Source organism: Mustela erminea, chromosome 7 (genome assembly GCF_009829155.1).
Source record: "Mustela erminea isolate mMusErm1 chromosome 7, mMusErm1.Pri, whole genome shotgun sequence".
NCBI classification, from domain to species: Eukaryota; Metazoa; Chordata; class Mammalia; order Carnivora; family Mustelidae; genus Mustela; species Mustela erminea.
In genome coordinates, this window is record NC_045620.1 from 115,790,620 (window position 1) to 115,810,534 (window position 19,915).

At 34.7% G+C, this 19,915-nt stretch overlaps 1 protein-coding gene and 1 long non-coding RNA gene across 11 annotated transcripts in view; both read right to left on the minus strand.

Moving 5' to 3' along the window:
- BIRC6 (baculoviral IAP repeat containing 6) overlaps positions 1–19,915 on the minus strand; it is a 227,322-nt gene that overhangs the window by 78,702 nt on the left and 128,705 nt on the right. For all 10 annotated transcript variants that reach the window (XR_004287984.1, XM_032353008.1, XM_032353015.1 and 7 more), the window contains 12 exons: positions 16,204–16,766; positions 15,069–15,244; positions 14,009–14,105; positions 13,675–13,869; positions 12,549–12,749; positions 9,393–9,672; positions 8,252–8,508; positions 7,888–7,996; positions 5,066–5,287; positions 3,094–3,874; positions 1,656–1,799; positions 1,079–1,208 (listed from right to left, as the gene is read on the minus strand). Coding sequence is in view for 9 of the 10 variants with exons in the window: in XM_032353008.1 (XP_032208899.1) it covers positions 1,079–1,208; positions 1,656–1,799; positions 3,094–3,874; positions 5,066–5,287; positions 7,888–7,996; positions 8,252–8,508; positions 9,393–9,672; positions 12,549–12,749; positions 13,675–13,869; positions 14,009–14,105; positions 15,069–15,244; positions 16,204–16,766 (3,155 nt within the window). In the remaining variant the exon portion in view is untranslated. The remainder of the gene's footprint in view (positions 1–1,078; positions 1,209–1,655; positions 1,800–3,093; positions 3,875–5,065; positions 5,288–7,887; positions 7,997–8,251; positions 8,509–9,392; positions 9,673–12,548; positions 12,750–13,674; positions 13,870–14,008; positions 14,106–15,068; positions 15,245–16,203; positions 16,767–19,915) is intronic.
- Positions 5,806–7,876, minus strand: LOC116596049. The gene is made up of 2 exons (XR_004287985.1): positions 6,596–7,876; positions 5,806–6,382 (listed from the first exon to the last, which is right to left on the minus strand). It is a non-coding gene; the product is annotated as an uncharacterized LOC116596049 (long non-coding RNA).

The following is a 19,915-nucleotide window of genomic DNA, read 5'->3' on the forward strand; positions in this document are numbered from 1 at the left end:
ATATTTACTCCTAACTTCCTACAGTTGTAAGCTTAGGTATCTGGATACAGACAGAAGCATACTTATATTTGTATTAGAATGCAAACATTCTTTTTTTTTTTTTAAAGATTTTTTAATTTATTTATTTGACAGAGAGAAATTACAAGTACACTGAGAGGCAGGCAGAGAGAGAGAGAGAAGGAAGCAGGCTCTCTGCTCAGCAGGGAGCCCGATGTGGGACTCGATCCCAGGACCCTGAGATCATGACCTGAGCGGCTTAACCCACTGAGCCACCCAGGCGCCCCAAGAATGCAAACATTCTTAAATTTCATTTATTTTTTAATCTGAGAGCATACATAAGATCAGAGTACTCTGAGGGGCAGAGTGTGTGCCCTGTTTTCTCTTATACCCTCAGGGCTGATTACTGTGCTTAGACAAAGAAGATACTCCATCAATTCATCACTAATTTCATTCATAGGACTTCTGAGAGGCAATAAAATCAAACTGTCTAGAGTGGATTTGCATTCTGCCACCAAAAACTGTTTTTATTTTAATAACCTATATGCCCTTCAAAGGCATCATCTTAGAATGGCTTAGAATCATCACCTAAGAATATAAGCAAGAACCTAAGGGAAAATTTCTGTTTTTTTCACTACTACAAACAGTAAGGTCACCAGTCAGATCTACCTATTTCATTTTCACTGCTTGACCATTCATTTCGTCCTGAGATCTGTAAATGTCTGTTCGAGTCCTGTCATCCCAACTTATAGCCTGCAAATCATCTAAGAGAGCCCTTATTGCAAGAAAAGTCCATCACGGCTTCCTAAGGCTTGTCAACATTTCCAACTGTCCATTCTGTCATTACCTCACAGAACACACACCACACCAAAAGAACTATGGGTGCAAGAATGTATTGTACATTTTGTCCCCTTCATCAGCTTCCTACTCATGCTTCAAAATGTGAAGACACACTGACCTTCTCTGTTCATTAAATGGTTGCTGAGTGAGTAAGGCAGTAAAATAAAGTTACAAAAAGTAACAAAATTCTGTATAATCTAACATAAAGTCAAAGAAAAAATAATACTTAAATCTGACTTGCCTGACACTCTGTCAAGAACTTCCGACAATGTGGTTGAGACTGGCAAATGAAGTGTTCGGAACTTATGGCCTGCTCCATACATTGGATGCTGGATGACATGGCTTGTGGCATTAATTCTACCTTTATACAGCTGAAAATTCAAAAGAAATCAAGAAGTGGTTTTTTTTTTTTGATACATATACCACTATAAAACAATTTCAAAAGCAAAAAAAGAAGAAAATTTAAAGGCACACAAAATATACAGGGTTGTTTTTGTCTATATTTTAAACTGTGGCACATTTGGCATTTGCTTTGTTGGTCAACTTTTGTACCAGCGCCACTGTACCCAATAATCAGTCACTTCTCCCCCCAACAAATTATACTCTTCATGGTAGGGTATAATCAGGCTACTCATCACAAGGAGGATAATCCAAAAGAGATTTTATAAGACCTATTATTACATATAAAGGTTATTCTAGTTTCAGTTTGTTATGTTAGAAATTAAGATGCAGAGGTGACTCTAGGTTCTGATATGAAATTATGAAATATCTTTGCATACAGCTAATTATTAAAATTTATTTAACTGTAAAATACTCACTGGACAAGGAGACTGAAGAAACATCGTCACTTTCTCATCTTCCAGCATCAATTGCAAAAATAATCTACGTATAAACCCTGAAATGTTCCCTGATGTTGGAAGGTTCCCTCTTTGAGGAGATGTCTGAAAAAGTTCACAGAGAACCTGGCAAGTAAAGAGATTTAAAAAGTTAAGTGCACTAATTACCTGCAGCTTTGTACTTTCAAGAATAAAAAGACTATTCTCACAGAATATTCCTGTGAATAAGAGAAATCATAGGGTTTTCATATAATAAATACCTAGCATAACCAAGTTACCTTTAACTTTAGTCAGTATCAATGTGGTTACAATACAACAAAAATTACGGGGAAAAGGGTATTAAAATATAACACAAAGCCTTAATAAGAAGCTGAGAGATGAAAATTAAGCCAGAAAGCAACAAGTCACAAAGTTTTCATGCTATCCAGAGGCACAAGCCAAATTTTCAAATACTCATGGCCTTGGTTAAAATTGATAACCTAACCATTTCCTATAATTAGGCACACTAAGCAGATATAGTTTCACAATAATTACTCTGGACAGCAAGATATCTCGTTATTCTTCTCAATAAATCATTCCAATTTTTTGAAAATTATTGTAACTATCCCTCTAGATTATAATAAAATCTGTTCTGAATAAGCACTCTAAATAAGGGAGTAAAAAAAAAAACCTGATTCCTACTTATTGGTGCCTACCAGATCACAGACAGGATCTATGGTAGTAACTTTATATACATTATGGTATTTGTCTCAAAAACAATCTTTGAGGCAGGTATTTATCATTCCCATTCTACAGGTTGAACAACCTGATGAAAAGTCAAAACAGCCAGAAAGGAACAGAATCTGGCAAAAATCAACTAGAATAGAATTATTCTTGAAATAATCCTAGCTTTCAAGATTTTGGCCCCATGGACTTACTAAAATAAAGTCATTTCTCGTGTTTTGTCAAGAGTCTCCTATCTGAAAACTACCCTCATGACTGCTTCATGGCTACTTCATGAGGCTTCATGCCTCATGGCTACTTCATTAGAAGCAAACCAAGAGTTGTAGCAACCCAGTCACAACAATGTACAAAGAAAGCCTCACTGCAGATGATATGCTCGATGACCACCCTCAAGTGGTCACTCGTCTTTCAGAAGCTGAAGTGTTGTTCTTCTTGGCTCGTTCTTTTTACTGGATGGGGGCAGGGGCTGGAAGGGAAGGTGAGTTTAAAAGGAGCAATATGTCAATTATAGCTAGAATCACCATGAATTTGCCCATTATCTCATCAAAAGGCATATGTGACACTTGAGGGGAGGAGGGAGCAGATATGGTCAGGACTTTAATTATGGTTTAAATTTCTCAACTAATTTCATTAGTGTTATTTAACAGTGTATTAAAATAAGATGCCTAAAACAATAAGCCAATTTTTCTAATCTTACCTGGGCCATCAGTTTTTGATTATTAGGGTGGCATGAAATGCACTGCAGAAAGAATGCAACAGTTGCATTCTCAATTGCTGTCCTCTGTTGAGTGGTCAATCCTGTTGGAGCAGCTGAAGAAAGAGAGGCTGATCTTGCACTAGTCTGCTGGGCACCTAAAGTATGTCCTCCAGAAGCTGACCCAGAGTGACACAGTAAAAACAGAAGTGCTGTCCACAGTGGATTGACTTCAGACCCACCGAGCCAGTCTTTCATAACATGGCTACTGCCAACTTCTGTCAAAAACCTAAGAATAGGAGCAACCAGGTCTGCTGTGATAGGCATCTTATTACATTGCTGTGCAACATGATGCCGCCTGAGCTTGTCCTGGGAAATATCTATTGACTGAGCAATGCTTTCTGAGTAAGAAATGTGACTAAAGCAAAAACTAGCCAGACTTCTCACAAGAAGAGAAGGCAAACCTGAGTCCAATAATTGTTTGATCGCTTCTGGAGATTGAGAAGACGAGGCAAGGGTCGCCAAATGTGATTCAGTCAGTGCAAGAGGTGCTTGTGCATTTTTAGAGTCATCTGTTAAGGATGAAGTAAGATCTTGCTTTTTGCTATCATCAGTCATGGACAGTCTGTGATGACACTGCACTGGAGGAGGGGTAATTCCCATCCAGCCCATGAGCAAAGAAAAATAACTTGGGTGTATATGACACATGGAGCAAAGTAGACTGTCAACAGCTTTCTTCAAAACCATATTGCAGGGAAGAGACATGGACCAATTAAAAAGTAACCTAGGGGAATAAAAGATGCCAGGTTAACACTACATATGTATCTTTAGAAAGATGTCATTGTTTCTAATACTTCTATATGAAATCAAGCTATACTCTATAAAATTGTAAAATCTATAAAATTATACATATTATTTGACATAAAATATTATGACACTGTAAGATTTCAGGAAGACTGCTTGTGATATACATTATTTACATATTTAAGTAGACAAAGTTAGACTTGTAAAAGGAGTTAAAAAAAAAAGGTCTATATTAAAATGGCTCTACCATTCCCTGTGTGACCTCAAAAAAGTCACATAAAGGAACATTGAAAAACTATACAAAAGAAATGTTTAGATTGAATTTGATATGACTGATGCCTTAAATTTACATGTGCGAATCAAAAACTATTAGGGAGTTTCACTAGTAAGTTCTGGGTTATGCCAACTAAGAAGGCCAAATATGAAAATGACAGACTATCTAAGGACCAAAGGCCAATCATTTAAGAGTCATGAATTCCTCAGAAATAAATATGATACTCTATTACACACTTAGCACTTATCAAGCAGTAAGTTCAGCAAAGCTTTAGCTGAGTATGGTAAAGAAATGTAGGTAAGTGGAAACTTCCACAAGAACAACTGTATCAGATATCTAAAAAGTAGTAAAAAAAAAAAAAAACTAACCATAAAAACTCTCTGAAGTAGTAACTCTTTCCAAATTTCTAGCTATACTTTTTCTCCCTAGTTGTACACTAAAGATAAAAACAAAAACAAAAACAAAAACTGATGGGTTTGGGGCCTGGGTGGCTCAATCAGTTAAGCATCTGACAACTGGATCTCAGGTCAGGTTTTGATCTCAAGGTCATGAGTTCAAGCCCTGCACTGGGCTCCAGGCTGGCCATGGAGCCTATTTAAAAAAAAAAAAATTCTGGTGGTTAAATTTGCAAAAAAGCATAAACACTACTACAAACTGGAGGAATACATACATTAAAACACTCTGTTTTTAGGTGGGAAAAGCAGGCAATGACATGAATATAAATTAATTAAATTTATGTGACACCTAATACAAAACTATACCTCACTATATTCAACTACTACTTTCAAAGTATTATCATTACCCAAATAGGCATATAAAATACTGTTTCACCAAGTGAAAACCTATAAAGCTTTATCTAGTACTGAGGAAAAAAAGGATTTAAAAAGTAATACTTACTCAAAGAGATCTCGGTCCAGCAGTGCTGGTAAATCATACTCTACAAGCAGTTCGTAACTATGCCAAAGAATGGCTGCCACACAGTGAAGATGAGAAGGAGATGGCATGAGAAGACCATACTCTACTGTGGAAGAGTTAGGGCACATGTAGCTCATCCGACCACTTCTCCTCATAGCAGCCACTCTTGCAGAATCACTGACCCATTTTAACAAGGCCTGGATTCTTAAAAGAAAATGAATTCAAATAACCAATTATACCACCATCAACATTTAATCTGGATAAATATCACCATTACATCTAAGCAACGTGTATGTGAGAATAATACACTAACTGTTTTCGGTAATTTTAATCTAAGATAGGAAGGGAAAGGAAGTTATATAAGGAGAAAGAATGTGGTAGTTCTAGTTTTCCCATAATCTTACTAATCTCAACTGATGAAAGTGTTTGAAATAACATAATTTTACAAATTTTATAAATACTGATTAATTTCTTAACTCATTTGTTAAAAAAAACCACAAACCTATCACTATCTGAAATTATAGGATACAAAACTTAACAAATTCACTCTTGTAAATTTTATTTTGTAATGAGTCCACACAACTGCAAGCAGTAATCTGGTGCTTATTCTTCACTGTGCAATACAGCATGTGCCATAGCTCTGGCCCCCAACTATTAAATACCAGTAGTAGCCACCCATCCCCCTTCACTGTGAAAACAGAATAAAGCCCCAACATATGTACTTTTTTTTTTTTTTCAAGTGCCACCCTACCCTCAACACCCTGGAGCAGGAGGCTACTGACTGAGAACAATACTTTTTAAAGCAGTAAGGCTTTGGAGTTTATATAAAATACAGAAAATGGGATAAGAGTTCTCAAAACAAGGTGTTTATATTTTTGTTTGTTTTCACATTTCTAGTTTACATCAAAAGATTCTTTGCTTCCGGGTAAAAGAAATGGGGGTAGTAAAGTAAATAATGCTAATTAATTTTGTATGACAGAAAATTAAGAGAAGACAGAAAAAGAGAAGAGAGATAAGCAATTAGGGAGGAGTAAGATTTTCTCAATCCATAGACGCCAACAATCTTGTTATTATGTCAGTTCTGAAAGTTACATTTTTAAAAGTATTATGCAGTAAAAACAACTTTGTTCACAGCAATTTTCTTATGATAAAAACCATAAAACTATTAAAGAATCAAATAACTGTAAGAGATGTTAAAAAACTGTTCCAGAAAAATATTTAAAACTCATTTTTTATATTCTTTTTAACCCTATTAATCACTATAATTCAAACTTGGCACAAATTTCTTTTATCAAAAAACTTTTTTAGGGCGCCTGGGTGGCTCAGTGGGTTAAGCCGCTGCCTTCGGCTCAGGTCATGATCTCAGAGTCCTGGGATCGAGTCCCACATCGGGCTCTCTGCTCAGCGGAGAGCCTGCTTCCCTCTCTCTCTCTCTCTGGCTGCCTCTCCGTCTACTTGTGATTTCTCTCTGTCAAATTAATAAATAAAATCTTTAAAAAAAAAAAAAAAAACTTTTTTAAAAATTTCTATTTTTAAATAGAATGACCATGTAATTTATGTAAGGGAAAAAGCTTAATGGAAATCAGCTTATTTAATATTTTGAAGTCATGCTGAAAATAAGTTTACTTGGTTAAATGTCATTTAAACATTTTTAATTAGAAAATATGAAAGCAACTAGCCTAAAATAAATAAAAGCCATTACAGTATCAGTGGTTAAAGTATCAATATTTACTAGGCTTCTTCCACACCTGACACTCTACTATATACTGCCAAGACTGACCTATGTAAATCTTCCCTTGTGAGTGATGGTATCCTGACTCCTCAAACCAAAAGCTGGATTCAATGAACTTGGTCACTCTAGTATCTGGCCAGGCATATAGCAGCTACTTAGTAAATACTTACGAGTTAAGTACCCACAAAAATTAATAATTTGGTAATTTATATATAAATTAATAAAATCTCTAATGTTCTCAAATGCTAATCAATATATTAAAGGATGACGTAACTCAGAAAACAAAAGATCATTTGTTTATAGAGTTACGTACACTATAAATGTTCTTCTGATATAAAGGATATGCATCAAAGAAAATGCCAAATCATCACTCAAAAATTTACCAATAAAAACATGTTTCAAAAATACTTGGGAATTCTTACCAATTTGAAGGTAGAAGACATCAAGGAAAAGAACTACATTAGTAAAACTCACCTAAAAATTACCTACACTAAAACATCACTAAACATCTAGGTGAAATGTTTAGATGTTATTTACTTGGTATGATAGTGTTTAACTTTGTGGTAGGAGAGAGAAAAATGCAAAGTCTAATGAAAAGCTGTCAATGAATATTATAAATAATAATAAGCAATCAAAACAAATACTATTATCATTGTCAAAACAGTCTTCACACCTAATATGGACACAATGTTCCTATATTCAGATAGTTAGTAAATACTACCGAAGACAGAAGTATGATTATGAGATCATTACAACTTATAAAGATCTCATCACAACACTGTTCACAGAGAAATATCTAGTATTTTATTTCATTCCAATGAAAACATAGCATTAAAAATTCTATTTGAGTTCAAATTTGCTTAAAATATGTCCACATACATAAAGATTTATGTTAAATGTTCACAAAAATCTCTAGAAGTAGTATCAGATAAAGCACACAGGTAAATGTGCAATGTAATTAACAGTCTTAACCTTTATGAAAGCTCTAAGGAGAAAGAATTACAAGGAATACTGACTACCATGTGATTGTGTGTATGTGTGTCCATAAACAAAAAACAAGATCAACGTATACCTGTCCTTTGTTCCAGGATCCTGAGTTGTTCCAAGCTGGTAAAGAATATCTATTGTAGAATCGGAAGAGAGTCCATTCAGTCTTCCAAAAAGTAAAGGGCTGTTCAAATCTTGCCATAAAGAACCAAAAGAAAGTTTGTTCAATCAGCAAATGGGATAAGAAGATTTGCTCAATTTAATTTTAAATTGTTAATTAAAAATAACTCTTCTATAAATTACAACAAAAATAACAAACCAACCCCTAAAACATTGAAAACCATAAAGGAAATTAATTTCAGAAACAAGCTGCATTACAGAGATCACATAATTCAACCATCATTATTTGACAGACAGGTATAACTTAAACTATCAAAGTTAACTGTCACCTGTAGGATCACTGCCTGATGCTGCACAGTTTCTCAGAAGAATGTCTATAAGCTTCAGACCAATTCTAGTGGACTGCAGTCCTATCTTTACAAGCACGACCTCGATGTTCGGTGAATGCATTCCGCAATATGGGGACATCAATAACGCAGCACAAGTCTGTAGCAGATTGGCAGTGGGAGCAGCTGCACTGGCCATCATTCCTTCCAGATCACTGATGTGAGTAAGGCAATGATGTAATAACCGTAACCATCCAATACTGAAATATACAACACAAAATGGCTTATGTGGTAAACTTGAGTAGCTCAGATTATTTCTGGGGTAAAATAAAACAAATCAGCATGCTGTGTTTCATAAATAACAGCAATCTGTGTAAAAAAAAAGCTGTAAGATCAATAAGGAATTAAACACACTAAGTTTTCTCCATAACACAACAAACGATACTTACCCACTAATCCCATTTAGGAACTACATGGTTCTCTTTTAAATTAGTCAGAAAATGTTTTTATGTATCCATATATTTATATGTTTAAATATAAACTGCACAAAATTAGAGCTGTACAAAATTATAAAGTCTTGGCCGCTTAAGAATAAAACAAAAACCCTAAATTTTTTATCTGGTAAAACTTCCAACAGAACCAGTCTATAAAATCTTCAACTATTAAAATTTACCAGATGAATGTGAATAAAAGGATATATTCAGGTCTTGGTTTACTTGGTCAATTTGTAGGATTCCAAGCTAACCCTTCTATATTAATTGGTATTTAGGAACTACCATATGATGAGGTCTCTGTCCATATGGTCAATTTGTATGGCCCAGATGTATCCTAGTAACAGACACTTGGGAAGTCTTATATTAGACTGTGATCCAAAGAAGAGAAACCCATACCCATATATATACCACACTGTAAATCTACAGTCTAAATCTCAAGAATTAAACACACATAAATCTCAATTTTAACCAGCCTCAAGTTCCAGTTCTACAGAATTAGTATCTCTATTGCACCAAATAAAACTATGGTATTATATAAATTACCTATGGAGCAAAGAACTTCCTAAGCCCTAAAAAAAAGAAACCACAGAATAAATAATTTCATAAAAAGCTCAGAAAGCTTTTTTAAAAAAATGAGATACATAACATACCTCGTTTTGGATACCTGATCTTCAGATGGAAGAAAGGGATTATTAACTGTTGCTGAAGAAGTGGTACCAAAAGCAGTGAGGCCCAGTAATTTAATTTGTGAAAGGCCTAATGTGCTTGCATCTCGTGGGCGATGAAGTCTAAGGCAGACGGCAGAAGCTACTTCAGCTTTTACCAGCTGAATTTTTATGTAGGTGAGACCACTTGTGACAACAGGAGTAGACAAAGGTAGCATGTTTACCCCATCTGCACTCACTTCAACAGACACTGAGGATGGGCAGGCTGTAGGAAAAGAATATTTAAAAATTACTAAAGAAAATGTGAACTGGACTTCATGGTTGAGTGGAAATCCCAGTAAAACAGAAGCTTTTAGTTATATTCACTATGAGTTTGCAAAAAGAAAATTTATATGCCACATCATACTTTGTCAATGACTTTCAAAATAATTGATTTTGGAACGATTTTCCAACACAAAATATGAGATCTACAATATAGCGGAAAGAGTATTTTTAAAATTCTAACATTCACCTAAAAAAAGGATTAACTGAAAATACACATGTACACTCTTGAGTCTTCACAAGGAAAAATCCTGCCAAATTGGCAATTGCTCTATTTCTATTTCTATTATTTCTACTTCACTCAGAATTAGTGAATCCAGTAATGTGGAATATTTTATTAATATGCCATGGTTTACTGTTGTTATATCATTTGGGAAAGAAAATATAAAAAAACAAAGTGCTTTTCTACCAACTCATATTTCAGTACTACCACATTGCAATGATTTTTATTACAGCTGAGTTAAGCTGCTTTTGCCTCTAATATTTTATTTCCCTTTCAAATTTAACAAAAACATCCAGATGACTTTATTTTAAATCATTTTCTGCTAAAATTTAAGTAGACTCAACGAAATCATATGGGAAAATTATTTCTAACATAACATGGAACCCCATATAAAAATGTAGCTATGGGGGGCGCCTGGGTGGCTCAGTGGGTTAAAGCCTCTGCCTTCGGCTCAGGTCATGATCCCAGGGTCCTGGGACCGAGCCCCACATCGGGCTCTCTGCTCCGCAGGGAGCCTGCTTCCTCCCCTCTCTCTCTGCCTGCCTCTCTGCCTACTTGTGATTTCTCTCTCTCTGTCAAATAAATAAAATCTTAAAAAAAAAAAAAATGTAGCTATGGGAGGTGCCTGGGTGGCTCAGTCATTAAGCATCTGCCTTCAGCTCAAGTCTTGGTCCCAGCGTCCTGGGATGGAGCCCCGCATAGGACTCCCTGCTTGGCAGGAAGCCTGCTTCTCCCTCTCCCACTTCCCCTGCTTGTGTGTTCCCTCCCTCGCTGTCTGTCCTCTCTATCAAATACATAAAATCTTAAAAAGAAGAAAAAAAAAAAAAAAAGAAAGGTAGCTATTAACTAAAATGACCTTTGAACATTTATCTTAATTTTAATTTCAATTATAAAATTAGGAGGTAACTTTTACTATATGCCAATTACATGCTAGGTTACACCAAGAACTAGACAAGTCTTATCAATTTTGAAATTTAATCTTCACTTTTGAGAAAAGTATTATCCAAATTTTACACAAATTGACAAAGTCAAAGAGATTAAATAATCCTAATTCTCACATGAACAAATGGCACATTTTATATTCAAGCCCATATTTGATTCTAAAGGCTATGTTATTTCCAGTGGAACAAAACATATCTTCAATTTCTGCTCCAATCCAGTATTAACACCAAAATGTTTTATTAAGCACAGTTATAGTAGGCACACCTAACCTAGTGATTTTTGAGAGTGAGTGTGTATGTGCCCGTGCGTGTGCAGGAGTAGGGTGGGTGGCGGGTTGGGGGAAAACGAGTGGGGGCGTTGTGGGGGTATACGCAGAGGAAGAGGAGGAGACAGAATCCTAAGCAGACTCAAAGCCATGTGGAACCCGACACAGGGCTCGATCTCATGATCTTTGAGATCATGAGCTAAGCCACAATCAAGAGTTTGCTTAACTGAACTGAGCCACCCAGGTGCCCCCAAAACTAGCAATTTTTTTATAATGAACAGAGTTCATCCCTGTAACACTCTTCCTATCTCAGTTCCCATGTGCAAATTCACTTCAAAGCCATGATGTACATGGACCACTCGTAACTCCTTCTAAATAAAATCAATTCCTTCCTCATCTTAGATTTTCCTCTGCATCTAATACTTATATTTTACTATATAATACAGTAGTTTTTGATCTGCTAAAACACTATGAATTCACGCATTTTCCTTCTGCAATTATATTCATTATATTGGTTTTTATCTAAGCGTGAATGCCACAAGTATATTAAAAAATGACAGTAGTCTAATTTTGCAAGTGGAACATTTCTTCTTCCACATATGCCAGGATCTAAAAAGTTTCCCACAGTTCTTCATCCAATTATTGAGTGACATCTGACAATCAGAATTAATCAGCAACATAAATGAATGTGACAATTTCAACAATTCTGTAAAAATCACTATGTTTATACTGAAAGAATTTGGGGATAAAATAATGCAAAATAGTATTTCACATTCCTTTATGAATACTTGAAAGAGTTGTTGCTCCTCTTAACGTAAAACTTGTTTTCTAAAAATTCTTTTGAATGGCTTACCTTGGAAAGTGACAAAACTTATCAATGAAAAGCATCAAATGATATTCAAAATAGTACAAATTGAAAAAATTCACACTGTAATATGCAAAATATTACAATAAAATATTCTTTACATGTTCTTATAATGGGAAGGGGGAAAGACTAATACAACTAATAGATTTACTTTCACATTATAGGACTAGCACTGAGGACAGGGATAGAGAAAATAACATTCTATCTACGGGTGTATAAACTAATCTCAACATTACAGCTTAATTTAGGAAGAAAGGCAAGGCAAAATTTTATATAACTGAAGGATATCTGTTTGGATTTCATGAAACATTCTATTTGTTTGAAGGGAACAGCCATGACGATTCAGCTCATGGGAAATGATTTCATGGTAATGTTGAATATTATACAAAAAAAACCCTTCAAAAGTAAGCAATTGGGGAATCATAATTAAGTGTATCACTATCTGCCAAGTATTTTTCATATTTTTAAATGTTTCTCAATTATAGTTTATTTTCATAATGCTTCTTTACAAAAAATATGACTCACTTGCAAGAGATGCAAGATGCGGCTGGATATGTATCTCTTTCAGAAGCACTGCTGCAGGAAGGTGAATGGTAAGGTCGCACCAAGCCTCCTCTGGCAGAAAGATGTAGGACCAAGCAGCAGAGCGAGCTCTTCTATGGGGTGGCGTGGCCTGTAAAAGCACCTCAGCTGGTTGGGCAGTAGGACTGCTAGATGTAATTGTACCTACAGAAGAGATTTTAAATATAAAAAGAACTTCATAGAAAAAAAAAATAAAACATCAAGAAGTTTCAAATTGTAATAATTAAAACTAGAAAAAATTAGATAAACCATAAACATATGATACTATGGATGTACTTAGTACATCTAGTGTGAGCTAGTCAACTTGCAAAGTGACAAGTTCATTACTGTTGTCTAATTTCTTGGTACTCACATGTTGAATGAAAATTAAAGTAGCAGTAACAACAAATTTAGCACAACTCTCAAATAATTTAAGTAAAAATACTATGTTCAAGAAAACCTTCAACTTGAAAAGAATCACCTTTATCTTGGCTGTCACTATTCTTGAGTCAGAAACATGAAAAGAAATATATATAAGGAAACTATGTAAACTGGGAAAAGGAGTAACTAAATCTGAGGCTACTTTAAAAAATCATTCAAAATAAGAAGGAACAAGTCCTTTAACAGATTAATATTTATTTACAATGAAAACTGACATAAGAATTTGCTAGTTTGACAAATTGTTCTACTATTTAACTCAGAAATAAAAACAAATGTGATTGCTAAAAAAAAAAACATTAAAAACTTGCTTCTAATCAACCAATTGTTTGTAATTGGCGTTACTTGTAACATGATCAACTTACTTCAACAACTATTTTTGCTTCATACCAGTTAAATAAACTATAAACCCATACCAATAAGATTTAATAATCCTTGGGGCACCTGGGTGGCTCAGTGGGTTGAGCCTCTGCCTTAGGCTCAGGTCATGGTCTCAGGGTCCTGGGATTGAGCCCTGCATGGGGCTCTCGGCTCAGCAGGGAGCCTGCTTTCCCCTGCCTCTCTGCCTGCCTCTCTGCCTACTTGTGATCACTCTCTGTCAAATAAATTAATAAAATCTTAAAAAAAAAAGATTTAATTATTCTTTTCTTACCCAGGGGTGCAAAGTTATGGATCCCTTCTGCATTGTCAGGCTCAGAAGCTAGTATTCTTGTTTTCAAACTGCTATCAACAGCTTTATTTGGACCAGAGTCAAGGAATTTCATAATAGTTGATACCATACTTCTTGCGGTGTTTACAATAGCCCTTGTGCTAGTAACCATATTGTTGCAAATCAGCTGAACACCACCTAAATTTACAAAGAACACCAAATAAAAATTATCTTAAGATAGTCTGACACTGAGTCACCATTTGCAGAGCAATACAAAAACGAGATCATACACTATCACATGATTATACTAAGAAACAATTTTTGGAACTTATCTTACCCATATCATGGAATGCTTTCAAGGCATCACTAGTATCTAATACTCTCAAAATAAACCACAGTAATGGTTCAGATAACTGACAGGTAGCAAGAGAGCCCTAGGGGGGAAAAAAAGTATATTGTGACTTTAAAAATCTTAATTATGAATTTCCTGTGAATCAGAACAATAAAACTTATTAAATGTAATATTCTTTTACAGTTAATGATTCATAGCAGCCTTAATCTAAATCACTATATACAACATATTGCCAAAATACATAAGAAATCTTACCTGAATCAGAAAGGAAGTATACAGTGTCCTCTCTGAACTCAGATATTTTTTTTAAAGCATATGTCTATACCTACTACTTTCATTTTTGACCTTAATGTGCGTTCATTTTGTTTTCCATTAGATGCTAATTTCATTTAAAAAGGAATCCTTCTTAAATCTTTCTATCTACTCATGGAAAAACACACATACATGCAATAAATTTTTAAGAAAATGGTAATTTTACACTAACAAAATACTCCTTAAAGAAGTATATTTTAAAACCTGTATTTGAAAAAAAATGGTAAATAGACTAGAAGTTAAAATAATCACACTGGTTCCTACAATTTCATTTTATAAGGAAAGATAAAAAGCAATAGTATTTTAACTATTTTTCTTTTAAAACCACCCAAATCCCTTTCAGCTGAAAGGAAACTAAACATGCAATGTAGCTTGAAAAAAGGGTGCATTAAATTTTCATATGTAACATCTACAGAGAACATTTTGGTATTCAACTATGCTATTTGCAGGGGAAAAGAAAGAACTATTTCTTCAGACAATGGGGGAAAAGTCTAAAATTTAATAATATGCTAAATGTTTTTTATTCTTCTATCACTGTAGTCATTTTTGACAATATCAACTCTAGCAAATATTACATTCTAACTTCTAGGAATAGTCTACAGTTCTCACCTAATGCTGCTGCTCTTTTTCCAATACATGACATGAGTCCTCTGTTCTCTGTTCTAGAATAATTCTCTATTTTCACTGCTACAAACTATTTACATCACTGAAATAGTTGCCGGATTGAACTTACTTGTCTGCCCATATATCCACAGGCCATGTAGGTTAAAATTGGCTGCAGCATCATGTGGACTGTAGAAGCTTTTTTACTGAGGGTCGTCAGTATGGTAAATAATCCATCCCCAACTGATATGGCATCTAACCCACCATGAAAGTTCTCATGTTTGGTAAGATGTAATCCACTTGCTCCTAGTTTAAATAAAAAGATTACACATTTTTTGAGAAGTATATCCCTAAAAACCAGTAATTAAAAGCTTAGAAGTCATTTCTCCTGAAACCACTGAAGGATGGCTATTCAACAGTTGTGTGTGTGTGAGTGTGTATGTGTGTGTGTGTGTGTTTACCTATCTATCCATGAAACTGAGGTATTTATCATAGCATTCAGTAAAGCGTATTTTTGGATACCTTCTCACACGAGATACCTCTATTGCAGGTGACAATAAAAAGAAGTTGCTCTATGACTGAGCAACGTCATCTTACACATTAGCTATGTATGGAGAAGAAAGGAAATGGAGAGAAAGTGATGTGTACATAACTATACTTCAAATCATCTAATTAAAAAAAAAGATATGATGACTGTTTCCTTAACACAAAGAATTAAGTAAAAATAGACTGGAATGAATTTTGTCACAATTTACAGAAGTTTAATTATTTGAAAAAAATTAACACAAGATAGTATCTTTCAAATAGGCAACCATATAGAAATTTTACATTGGTATGTAGTCACAGAAACTGTTACACTTTGGATAAAATTTTATATTTCATTTCTTAATCAAACGTGAATAAATAAACCTTACTGGTTCCCAAATACAAAATTTGATGTAGTATCCTTTATCTATAAAATATTAGAGATGTACAACTATAGATTGTGGTACTTTCCTTAGAAGACTGGTGTTTTTTTTTTCTTAATTTAACAAACTATAAGTTATTTGGCTAGTAATTTCCAAAACTCACACTTAAATTCTTCCTAATTTCAGTTTCACTTATTGACAGAAGCCAGTTTGTAAGTTTTCACTTACATAATGCTAAGAAGTTTGCAATAAAGTAGCTTTATACTATCAAGTGGTAAAAAATGAATCTATATGTTGCGCAAGAAAAGAGATACAATACCAGGAATAAGTATAAAATTAAATATTCTCAATACGTACCAATTATCATCGCCATGGCACTGCTATTACACAGGCCCAGAGCAGACAAAATCTGGCTCATAATCTGTTGGTTGGCTAACACTAAGTCAGCGACATATGCAGGTGATCCTTGAATACTACTACTGCTTCCATTTCCATCTTTGCCTCCTGAGACTTTCTCTTCATCTGAAACACTGTCTGTTGTGTTGGTGGTCACAGACACTCTTGCACTGTATTCTCTGTTGTCTGAAAGAGGCAGCTGTACTAAGATGTTTACCAGTTTTAACAAATCGAACATGAGCTGATCTCTTGTCATTTCTCCACAAACTGCTTTTGCATCACCTGGACGAATGAGGTTGGCAAAGAGTCCCCCAAAGCATGCTCGAGCACCCACTGAGCTATCAGAGCCACTTCGAGACATGACTTTGTCTGAGCAAGTGATATAGTGGTGCACTAAAAACGTGACGGACTCTATGACAGCAGAAATAGTACTAATGGAAACAACTTCAAAATTCTGCTCCAGAGTAAATTCTAAGAGCTTTACTTGGGCATCAAGAGGTCCTTGGCCTGTCTGGAAAGCACCCCTGCAGAAAAAGATAAGAGGATTAAAAATTAATCCGGTTCAACTTTTTAGAAAGGAACCATCACATACCAGAAAGTGAGCAATTAAACTCTTGGTATTCACTCTTTCATTTTGCAGCAAATGGTTTCCATCTCTTCCTGAGTCATTCTTACCCTCTTCTCCATTTTACAAAACAAAAAATGACTTCCCTTCCAAATAGAAAAGGAAAAGACAAGTAAATCAAAGAGGTGATTTTGAAACCCCAGACCAAAATATTTCAGCATTACATGGCACTCCTCATAATGGGATAAACTCTGGCTTTTCATATCCTCAAATGGTGCTGTTTTAAACATTCTCTACCAACTATGATTTTCAAAAATTAACATTTGGTCAAATAATTCTTATGCATCAAAATTAAATGCTCTCTGGTTTTGCTCATGTCTAAGACATAAAAAGCTGGAAAGAACAGTGCCCCCAAATTAACAGGAGAAATTCAAAGTAGCTAAAAAGTTTATATACCCATCAGATAGCTTAAAATCCATGAGAAGATAGGCACCTCCAAGGAGTATTGGCTCTCCTGTGGCAGAATTTGAGAAGAGACATTGGCAACATTCAAATGAGTAAGAAGAATTCAGCTAAAATATTTAACAACTTGATACACCCTGGTGTATGCAAAGGTAATAACACAGAACCCTTGGTGTTCAAGCCCATTTACAAGCACCCAACCTCCTCAACCCCCTTGCCACACACATTACCCTATACATATATTCTATTTGGCTGTTCGTGATTTACATAGTTTATAATAAACCAGTAAATGTAAGTAAAATGTTCTTCCTGGGTTCTATGTCATTTTTACAAATTATCAAAACTGAAGAGAATGCTGCGAGAACCTCTGGATTTGTACCCAAATCTGACAGAAGTGTGATAGCCTGGGACCTAGGACTCACAAGTGCCCTCTCAAGTGAGGGCAATCTTATGGGACTGAGGAGTTAAACCTGCAACTCTGATGCTGACTTTGGAAAGGGACTGAAGGGGATGGCAAAGCTTTATGTTCATTCTCTGAAAATATCAGTAATACTGATAAACTTCTAGCAAGAATGACCTATTTAAATAAATAAAAATTATCAAAATTAGAAATGAAATAAAGGAATCAAACTAGAACCTATCAACATTGAAAGGATAATAAGGAATAATATCAATACTTCAACATAGAAGAAATGAACAAATGCCTTCAAGATGCAAACTGCCAAATGTCACTCAAGAAGTAGAAAACCTGAATAACCCTTCACCTATGAAATAAGTGGAACATTTTTTTCTTACAAGAAAACTCCAGACTCAGTATGCCTCAGTGGCGAAAACTATCATATATTTAAGTGAGCAGTACTACCAGTTTTACACAATCTCTTTCATAAAATAGAAAAGGGATCCCCCAATTTATGAGTCTAAAATATATATAAAAGATATATATAATATATAATTATATATAATAATATATAAAATATATTAAGAATACACACTTTACATAAAAACTGGACATTGTAAGAAAGTGCAAACATCCCTCAAAAAAACACAGATTCAAAATCAACAAAATGTTTAACTAATTCCACTCAGCAAGTATGAAAAGGATAAAACCTCATGACCCAGTAAGTATATCCTTCCGTACATACTGATCAATACTTAAAAAAAAAATAATCGATGTAATTCACCATATTTATAGACAACTCAAGAAATGACACATGATCATTTCAAAAGATACAGAGAAAGCATTTCATAAAATCCAAGCGTAATACATGATTTTTTAAAGCCTTAGCAAATTAAAAACACAAAAAAACCTCCTCAACTTGGTATGAGGCATCTACAAAGGAAGCTACAGCTAGTAACATTTCTACTTCTGAAAGACCTCTACTTTAAGAATGAGAAAAAAAGAGGGCATATTTAACCACTTCAATCAATCATGTTGGAAGTACTAACCAGTACTTAAGAGAGGAGGCAGGGCAGGGCTTAGGGGCTAAGTATACACATTGGAAAGGAAGAAATGAGACTGTTTTTTCATTCACTGACCATATGACTGTATATAAAGAAAAATCCAAAGAGGCTATGTAATTTTTCCTACACTGATCTGTAGATCAATGGATTCTCAATCAAAGCCCAGAAGTTTTTCATTTTGTTTTATTTTGGGCAATGCAGACAAGAATCAATAAATGTATTCTAAATTTATGTGGAAAGGCAAAGGAACTAAAACAGCCAAAACAATTCTGAAAAAAGAACAAAGTTGGAAAATCTGCACTACCAGATTTCAAGAAACTATGGCGGTACCAAGGCAATAAGATACTGGAAAAGTACAGACACAAACATCAGTTCTACAGAATAAAGTCTAGAAACAGTACAAATCAAATACAGTCAACTGATTTTTAAAATGCATACAAAAAGAATTCAATGAAAAAATCAGTCTTGGGGCGCCTGGGTGGCTCAGTGGGTTAAAAGCCTCTGCCTTTATGTGATATGTATTACAGTTTTTAACCACTCATGGTCACAATTTATTCTTCTAACATATTGCATGATTTTGTTAATAAATTTATTTAGGATTTTTCTATGAGACTGGTATGTAATTATCTTCTTCTTAAAAATTTTATTTATTTATTTGAGAGAGAGAGTATGGGTGGGGGGAGAAGCAGACACCCACTGAGCAGGGAGCCCAGTGTGGGGCTGAATCCCAGGACCCCAGGATCATGACCTAAACCAAAGGCAGACATTTAACTGACAGAGCCACATAAACATCCCTGTAATTTTCTTTTTTAAGCTATTTTTTTCAGATTTTCTTAATACTGGTTTCAAGTAAAATCCTTGGTAGCTTTAATACTCTCTCTGTATTCTAGAACAATTTAAACAGCTTCAAGTAAATTTCAGTAATCTACAAAATCATTAAAAGCAAGTAGAGATTTGATGCACTGTATATCTTTCATAGAGTTCAGGAATCCAAGAGAGCCATAATAAAATGGAATGAAAACTGTCAGGAGAGAAATGGATAAACCGTTAGCCCTTCCCCCTTAATCCCTACTATACTCCTCATTATCTGTTCCAGACACACCCAACAACAAATGGTAAGGGAGAGTTTATCTAAGGATCACATATTACTTCTATATCAGGATCTAAATATCCATTGAAATTTAC